Here is a 10038-nt window from a genome sequence, read left to right as displayed (position 1 = left end):
TGTAATTTGGAAATGTTTTAGGACTGTTTATCGGATAAAAGATATAATAAACAAAAAAGTAAGCAAAAAACTAATAAAGCGAATTAACGGTAAAGTTAACAATATATAGAGAGAATAAACTTGCTTGTTACAATCAGGAATTGTGTCTAGTTCACGTTCATCCTGGTGAAGTCATTTAGTTTGTTGATACCATTAGGGCGGAATGACTTCAGTCTGTGCATCCAGATCTTTTCCTTGCTTTTTCTCTGAGAATCGGTCCAATTCGGATTATGGTCAATAACCACTACTGTCATGTCCTCCCATTTGTGTCCTTCAAGGTTAAAATGTTCCCCAACGGGTTCATTGAGTTTTTTGGTCTTAATGGTCGAACGGTGATTATTGATTCTCCTGCGGATATCTCCCGTTTCCCCAACGTACTGTTTGGAACAAACTTTACAACTGATAAGATATATGCAGTTTTCTGTTTGACAAGACAAATTCCCTAGAATTCTGTAGCTGCGGCCTGTAACGGGGCTTTTAAAGCTGTCTGTGTCAGAGCTGTGCTTACAGAGAAGACATCTTCTGTCAGAGCAAGCTCTAAAGCCTCCGTTAGGTAATGGATTGTCCAATCTGGTTCTAACTACCATGTCCTTTAAGTTCCTCGGGCGCCTGTAGGCAGCCAATGGAGGTTCCTTAAAGACCTCTGCCATTCTTTTGTTAGAGTGGAGAATTGGCAGGTTCTTTTTAAGAATACCGCTGAGGTTCTTAAGGACGGGATGGTATGTGGTTACCAGAGGGACCCTACTGCTGTTTTCGTTTTCCTTGTAGAGTAAGAGGTTTTGTCTGTCGTGTCCTGCCATCTCATCAATAGCAGTTTGTATGTTGTTGGCTTTGTAGCCTCTGTTGCATAAATGGGACGTTAGGAGACTGCTCTGTTCCTGATACAAGGCAGGGGATGAACAGATGCGACGAATTCTGGTAGCCAGACCCTTAAGCACACCTTTGAATGTGTGTGTGGGGGATGACAGCTAGTCGGCATGAGGTATAGGTGGGAATCGGTGGGTTTCGTGTGGAGACTAAACTCGATTTCGCCATCAATCAAGGTAGATGTAGTATCTAAGAATTGTGTTTTTGGAATTAGATACGTCTACAGTAAATTTGATAGACTGATGGAAGGTGTTGGCAAACGAAATGAATGCTTCGAGGCTCTCGCGGCATTCCACCCACTTCATCTCTATATCGTCAATGAAACGCAACCAGCTAAGGGGCCTAAATGGTGCGTGAAGTAACAAGTTGCGTTCAAGTCTGCCCATGAAAATATTGGCATAAGATGGGGCCATTCTCGTACCCATCGCAGTGCCATTAACCTGCAGGTAATGTTCTCCATTAAACATGAAATTGTTACATTTGAGAACATGTTCAAGGAGCTTGGTAAAGGACTCAGTGGAAGGAGTTTGTATTGATCTACTGTCCCAGACTTCTCTACAGGCCTCGATACCCTCATCGTGCGGAATGTTGGTGTACAAAGATGTAACGTCCATAGTCACGAGAAGGGTATGATCTGGAAGACCAGTCGAGGGCGTCTTGTTGATATAGTCTGTGGTGTCCTTGAGATAGGATGGCAAATTTTCTACATGTGGACGGTGATGCAAATCAATGTATTCAGAAATTTTCTCCGTGGGGTGTCTGATTGCACTAACTATAGGGCGACCTGGCATGCCTTCTTTATGTATCTTAGGAAGCAGGTAAAATATGTCCTGGTCTTCAGTCAATAGGATTGAGTGTCTCATAGACGTTTATACCAATCTCGTTATTTTCAAACATTTCATCGAGAGTTTTGGTGATAGTGGTGGAGAATTCTTTAGAAGGGTCAGAGTCAAGTTTCTTATAGAAACGTTCGTCTGAGAGTTGTCTATGGGCCTCCGCCATGTACGTCTCTTTGTCAAGTACTACTACTGTAGAGCCTTTGTCTGCTTTCTTGATCACGATGTCATCCCGATTCTTTAATGATTGTGAGGCGGATCTCTCTTCCTTACTTAAATTGTCGGGGGCCATATCTGGCATGGAAAGGAGTTTCTCAATGTCTGACTCAACGGCGTCAACATACGACTCAGGGCTCCGCATTTGCCTGGTGCAGGTTCCCAGTTGCTTTTGGGCCGATAGAGTTTGTGTTTCTCTAGGTCGTACAATTGTGGCTGGGAAGAGTCGTATGAATCATCATCGCAGTCTTTTCTAGAGAAGTGCTCCTTTAGTCGAAGTCTCCGAAAAAATGCTCGGGTGTCCTCTCTGACTTGTTTTTCGTCGACCTCATGTGGCGTGGGACAGAAATTCAGCCCCTTAGAAAGAAGTGAGGTCTCCGACTCGGAGAGAGGAACACTAGATTTATTGAGCACTGGACAGATGTCAGGAGTTTGCAAGGGTCCGTCCCCCGTGATTGTCTTTTTGCGCTTGAAGCGTCTAGAGCGGGGTTTACGTGATTGGTTAACTCTGACCTCTGACCGGTCGTTTCTGGTCTGTGGAACATTGTCTCGGAGAAATTTCTTCTTTTGAGTATTGTTGAGATCTTTGGTTAGGGCCATATTGTACGTAGCAATAATATTATGGGCTTCATCAAGGTTAGCTTGGGACATGCTATCAGTGAGGGATGATTCTAAGGACGTGATATCACTCTCAAATTGTCCTAACTTGTGAATATCCCAAGAAAGACAGAGTGACATCAATTGTCTAGAACACCTCCTTGTGATACATTCCCAGCGTTCTTGAAAGCGTTTGGAGATTGGCCCTATGTTAGGCGTGACATTAATCTGGAAACCTTTAGGTATAATGTCACACTTTTAGTAGGTCTGTAAATTTGAAACACGGTGTTTAGTTTTGATTGATTTTTGGTGTTGTTTCTTCAGGAGTTTGAATGTTGGATTACTTTTTATTGACATGTTGAAAAGGTAATAAAAAGCTGTTTGCCTAAACAATGAGAGTAATGATTTAAAATGAATTCGCCTGAAGTCGAAAAAATCGAAGAACGATTGAACTCAATTTCGTAACGTAATTTCCGGAGATAAATTTATTATTTCTTTTATCCGATAAACAGTCCTAAAACATTTCCAAATAACATTTTTAATACATCTAAATTATCTTATTTTGGTTTCTTTTTATTATGTAAAGTTAAGCTATTTTGAGAGAATAAGACAGTGTACGATTTACTACTTGGCCGTAATTAATTAGCGATAATTAATTCGTTCAATTATGTAAATCGCACTTCACCAGAGTACACCCGATAGACCGGACGTATTTCATAGCGGTCCGGATTTATTTCTTTACAACTGATTATAAAATTCAAATTCAACATGTAAAATTGTAAATAAATAGTGTTTGGTAGCTTAGTAGTAGTGCTAGCCGTTTTTGTTTTTCTATTTCCTTTGTTTTTATGACTTTTTAACTTTTTTCTTTGTCCTGAGGAAGGGACAGGGCGTCCCGAAAATTTGACAATTTCTATTGTTCGTGTCGTTGGTCATTTTTAGTGCTTTATATATATATATATATATATATATATATATATATATATATATATATATATATATATATTGATCGCCCTTTATCATGATTTGAACAAATCTAGTCTAGCCCTGAAGATGCTTCACATAAAAAAGACTAGTCATGGCTTACTGAGTATCTGTTTTTGAAAACAAAAAATTCAAAAATCTTTCATAAGAATTCTTTTGGTCCTTTCCTAGCCCTAGGGTCATTTATGAAAAAATATAAATCTACACTATATACCTGAAGTTGCTTTCTCATAAATTTGACTGATCATGACTTTCCCGTTCTTTCGAAGATTTTTAAAGACTTCTAATGTAGGCACACAATACCCCATTATTTGAACAAATCTGAATCTACACTACCTAAGGATGCTGGTAGGTTGATGTTCTTGAGTAAAATGTCTCTATAAAACTTTGATTTGTACTATGGCCCTATCCGAACCCAAAGGTCAAGATATAAGTGAACTTGAATCTACACTACCGGAGAATGCTTCCATATTAATACAACTAATCATAGCTTTGTTGTTCTTTAAGATTTTTTTCTTTTTCTTTCTATGTAAAACTTTGATTTCTGTTGAGGCCCCAACTTTCTTTTCTTATATATATTCCAATGAAAAACTTGATCCTCTATTGTGGCCCAACCTACCCTTATTGGATTTTGATTTTAACGCACTTCAATTTATACCTTATAATTAAGTTTTGGCATGTATAAGTTTCATATTGTATGGACCAGTAGTTCATCAGAAGATGATTTTTAAAAGATGACATTTAATTTTCACTCATTCTTAATTATCTTCCCTTGAAAGAGTTGCTCTTCATTTAAAATGATTTGAATCTCATCACTCAAGGATGCCAAGTTTCATTGAAATTGACCATTTTGTTTCGAGAAGAACATGAAATTGTAAAACATTTGAAACAATGACAACATTGAATACAATTTGATCAGCCTTTGGATCAGGTGAGTTAAAAAAATTAATAGTTTATGAAGGACACATGATAGACACTGGACACCCTTCGATCAGAAAATTTCACTTGAGCCATTAACTCAGTTGAGGTTAACAGTAAACAGAAATATAATAGTTTTGCAGGATTCAGTGCTTTGTTGACTATGAAATGTGATTGGGCATCTCTTCAATCTTATACTTAAAAGCTGCTCAGTATACATACATTTGTACTGGAGTCATTTAAACATGTACACATGTTCTCACTTGTACAATAGCTCTCCCTTAATTTTTCTGTAAAATTACACGTAGTACAAGTTCTTGATGAATTCAATCATAATGTATCCATAATCCTAGATGGAAGAATTTTTATCCCTGTGTAAATGTTTAGATTTCACCGTGTTGCTTATTCTTTGTCATTTCCCAACAAATGCTCTTCTGTATCAATTTCATTCAGTTATCAGCTAACAGTCATGCCTATTTAAAAGAAATTCAAAATTTCTCATTTTAAATAGCAATAAAAATGTTAAAGAAATTTTGAAACAATCAGTGATAAACCATGAGGTCAAAGACACTGTCAAATTTTATGTGCATTATTTGTATAAGTATTTTATGAAATAGAAGTTTACATGCAATCATTTGAGTATGTAATAAAAGTAACACAGAGGTGGATGAATTTAGAATTTTTTTTAAAGATTTCACATAAAGAAATTCACATAACTTGCACATGTCAAAAATTTGCTATGGATGGCAATCGTAAACCAGTTATTAACCAACTAATCATTAAGAAAGATCAGGTAACCTGTTATGACTTTCAAAACTGGTTAGTCAATATTTTTGATATGATAATCATACGTACTTTTTAAATAATATGTATATCTAAATATATACATGTATAGTTAAAAAATTAACACTTAGCAGGCTTAGAGTGCTTAAAACTGAAAAGCTGTAATCCACGAATTGAATCACAATATGCAGCCACTGTCAAAAGATGTCCCCATTAATTAGTCAACTACTTAAAATTATATACCTTGTCACAAAAAATTCTACTCTATATCTGATTCAATTGATGAGTTGAAAACAACACCTACTTTTCCACTAAACATTGTTTTACATGGTTATCATGATGATTAATCTAGTTTATTATTTGTCACAATAGTCTAATGGAAAGGCATTGACTTTATGACTGGGAAGCTAGTTCGCCTCATACCTAAGACATTACATAGGTAGTGACTGTTCCTTCATCAGGCACTGTCATGGTAGGTATTGGCATGATAAAGACCTTACTACACAATGGTCCTAAGTGTCAAGTAAAGCCCCTTAACCAGTTTATGGCTCGGTGGCATTTCTATCTGAGTGATAAATTCTTGAATGGGATGTGAAACAACATATAATCAATCAATTTAGTTCATTATGACATTTTATTTATAAAAGTCAAGAACTCTAATAATCATAATTTACGAATTGTTTTATTATATACGAAGATGAATTGAAAGAAAGTAATTAAAATTTCAAACAATTAAGCCTTGTCTGTTCGATTAACCTTTTTCTCGGTGGAATATTTTCTTCTTCTTTTTTTTTCAGTTTTTAATAATGCAGATCATAAGCATGATATAAGCCTGAGAATTTAAAACTCTATTTACATTTGTTAAAGAATATCAACTTTTACCATAGCAATATTTAAAGTAGCTAACTATGAATTATTTAATTTGTGCATTTTTGGATTCAAGAATACTACTAGTAATTAGGATTTGTTAACAACTTTTCCTTCATCTAAAAGTGGCATGGTGGTTAGAGTACTTTCACATTTTGCTCTAAATTTGCAAAATATTTAAGAGCTGATCCTTACGTTATGGGTTCGAATCCACTAAGTAACAAGGAAATAGATCCTACGAATAAAACCGTTTATTAATTTAAGCCGAGGTCACATGATGCAGTAAGTGCTAGCACTAAAAAGATCCCTCTCTGACCAGTGACCTTCAGTGCTGAATATAGTTCTAAATTTGCGGCCTTCCACTGGCATCTCCTACAACATCATCGATTAAAGTTATATTTACAGTATGTATTTAAAACCATGACTGTGAAATCTACACAGCCGAGGAAAACTAAAAATTGACAAATTTACAAGCTTTTTCATTCGAGCCTGACATATTGCACTGTGTTCAAATTAAATTACATTACCCAACCTCTAACGATTTTTTGATAAAATCCTTGCTTACGATTGGTTGTCGTCAGTTGCTGAAAGACTTATACACGGTCACTTGAAAATCAATACATGGTCAATACGCAGTTATCGTTCTTTTGGGTCAGTTCTAGTTAATCCTTTGTAAGTGATGATGTCTATTTACAATTAAAATCTTAATGTCAGTAACGAGCACAAATTATGGAACCTTTTCACTTTACTAAATTTCTTCAACATTGTCTGTACGTTTTTACTGCGCGACTCACTATTATGAGACAAAGAAACACTATTATGTAGTGCTCACAGCGTGACTTCATAGTAGGTATTTTACAAGGGTGATGAAACATAAAGCAGGAAGAAAATTGATTCTGCAAACCAAAGCCAAATGATTATTTATAATATTATCGGAGGCATAAATTCATCATAGAGTTTTTGTAGTGACCAGGAAAGGATGGTACCTGGTTAGTAAATTGTATACGTGGCTCGACTTTGTCTCGCCAGGTACAAAATATACTAACCAGGTACCATCCCGTACCCGGTCCCTACAAAATTACATGTATGTAACTATCATTAGCACACCAACCGCAGAGAAGACTTAATTTGATATTCTTTGTAATTAACATACACTATTTTATTCTTATCGCTGCAGCTGAACTGCACCATGAATCTGCTTTTTACAACTTGAACTGAATAATTTTTAATTTGTTGTGAAATTAGATGTAATTATGTATTTATAAGCCTTAAAGCTATTGCAGTAAAGATATGATAATGTCTTAAATGGGTTTACAGTTCGAGTCTGGATCAGAAAAAAAAAATCGGCTGTTCAATGTAAACATCATGAGCGTTTAGGCATTTATCAATTCCTGTATATTTAAAATTATTTAGATATGCAAAAAATCTTAACTTCTTTTATATCATTCATACTCCACAGCAATAACGAAGACACTCAAATACCACTATTAACTCTTTTTCTTACTCGTTACGAGGGTCGTTCAATACGTAATGCAACAACCAGTATATCATAGTAAACGTAGATCTATTCAATTTTATTTTTTTCATTATTGAAATGTTCAATTAAATGTTCAAATAAAGAGCTCGTAATCACAGAAAACTCCATGATTTTTCCTATTGTCCTCGCAAAGAAATTCACTTTTAAAGTATGCATGGTCACTACATTGAGCTGAAAACTGTTTAAAATGATCTCTGCCAAGAAGATGAAAATGAGAGCGTATGTGAAAACTGTGCTTCTTTACAAAGATATGATTTTTATATATGGAAAGAATAGTCTTTAACGCTGTATAGTTTTCAGATTGATTCAGAAGTTTAAAAGTAAAAAAAGAGAGTTAAAATATAAAGGTCAAAGTGATAAGTGATACAAAAATTTGTAGGGTTACCAAAAATTATCGATGCAATGTGCAACATGATATCTGAAAATGTAAGATTTACATCTAAAGACATTGCTAGAACATTAAGTATTTCATCGTCATAACATTTTAAAGTATTCTGACAACGGAAATGAATATAATAATATTCCTATAAGATATGTGCCTTATTTTCTTAAAATTGCCTAAGAGAAAAATACTCATAAAATGTGCCAACGGTCTACTTAAAAACAAATATTTTAACAAAATAGAATATTTGTTAGATTTGCGTGCTGGATGACGAAACACTTTGGTGCACTTTTTATAACCAAAAAGGAAGATCAATAATAAAATGTGGAATCAAAGAAAAAGCTATCGTTCTTATTAATGTAAAGAGAAACAAGGGCCCCAAGCATGTTTAATTAGTTTTCATTTTTTTCTGGAGGTCCAGTAAAACATGTAGGAAGGATCATCAATGGTAACTTTTATGTTCAAATTGCACTGAGGAAAGATAAACAGATTTCCCGCAAAAGAAGGCCAAATATATACCACCCCCAGGGCAACGTTGCTGCAAATAAGCACAGAGAAATAAATGAAATTCTGAAGAAAAGAAAGTTTACACGGCTTTGCCATGCCCCATATCCGCTAGATCTCAGCCATTGTGAGATTTTTTTGTTAAAAAAATGCATGAAAACAATCAAAGAAAAATTTTACAATATTAGATATGTCTTGGAAAGTGATATTCATCAATGTCTTTAGGGCATCCCTAAAGATGGGTATGCTGAGGTCTTCTGGTCATGAGTGCAAAGACTTAAGACATGTGTAAAAGATAACAGGGAATGCTTTGAGGGATTGAAAATGTTTAGAATATATATTACACACTTTTCTTACTTTTAGATGACCTATTGCATTATTTATTGAATGACCCTCGTAAACGAACTGAAGACAGGACACACGCCGTTAGAATTTCCTCTCAATCGCACACAATATCACTATTTCAGAATACATCCTTCGGCAGAATACATCAACTGACAAAAATTTGTTGGAAAAAAAAAATGAAAAGAAACACTAGAAAAACAGAAGGGTCTTCCGAAGCGGATGCTCGGAAGACCCTAAATAATAATCTTTACCAACAGAATCAGTACAATCATTGTTCCATCTTTAAAAGGAAATGAATCTTTGAATAAAGTACGGAAGCCCAGGTGGCTCATTCGAGATTCGAATTGGTTATGGTTAACGTTCACAAAATATTGTGTAGGTGGCAAAGGGCAGTTTTTTTGGCAATCAAAACGTTTGGCTGACGTTTTCCTTAATATTGAGCTGCTTTTAAAATGTGCATTGGAAAATTTCAAATTCTCTCTACATGTAACAATAGTATGGTCTAGTCCCTTGAGGAATTTGAAGCTTTTAGGAATAAAACATGTACAACATACACATAGAGCAAAAATGATGGCAATCAGGGACAATCTCAAAATTTCATGAATATTTAGCCTATTTTCACTATTTTGCCAGATCTGCAACAGTTTCCAGGCCGGTGCTAATGCCCTACGCTACCACACAAAATGCAGACAAACACCTGTACATACCACTGAACAGCAAGAGATACTGGCTCAACCACCTGATTTTCAAGCTACAATTCATCCTATGAACCCACCCCGCTTTTCTGAGGAAATCCCGGTTGAGTGATTTTTGATTTTAGTTCCGTATTTCTAGTCCATATCCTATGAATAGTAGTAGTGACACTAAAGTGTCATATATATCAATAAAATATACAAGGTCACCAGTTCCCTCCAAATGCACACATAAAATATTCTAGCAATAAAATTACATATAATATGCATTCAAACCTTAAGTTTCTCTATTTTTTATATTTTTTGACCGGTATTAATCCAAAGCTATCCTCTGCCACCTTATAATACATTCGTACAAAATCGACAACATTAATGCAGCTTTATTTACTTTGCATAAGTACTGCCATCGACAATACTTGCTGTTGTTTGCTGTTCACTCCAGCATTAATACATAAGATGTATAAAAGATGC

The 10038-nt window shown here is 35.2% G+C and overlaps 1 protein-coding gene across 1 annotated transcript; it reads right to left on the bottom strand.

Moving 5' to 3' along the window:
• Positions 1 to 1743: 1743 nt before the first annotated feature.
• Positions 1744 to 2696, bottom strand: LOC133205080 (uncharacterized). Its single transcript, XM_061340820.1, has 2 exons — positions 2087 to 2696; positions 1744 to 2036 (listed from the first exon to the last, which is right to left on the bottom strand). Exons 1-2 carry the CDS (start codon positions 2694 to 2696, stop codon positions 1744 to 1746), a joined length of 903 nt encoding a protein of 300 aa, XP_061196804.1.
• Positions 2697 to 10038: the final 7342 nt, after the last annotated feature.

The sequence above is a fragment of the Saccostrea echinata genome, unplaced genomic scaffold (genome assembly GCF_033153115.1).
Source record: "Saccostrea echinata isolate AGI-Se365-2 ecotype Australia unplaced genomic scaffold, CSIRO_AGI_Sech_v1 ptg000054l, whole genome shotgun sequence".
Lineage (NCBI taxonomy): Eukaryota > Metazoa > Mollusca > Bivalvia > Ostreida > Ostreidae > Saccostrea > Saccostrea echinata.
The sequence above is the reverse complement of the archived record's forward strand: the minus strand, read 5'-3'. Positions and strand labels throughout refer to the sequence as shown.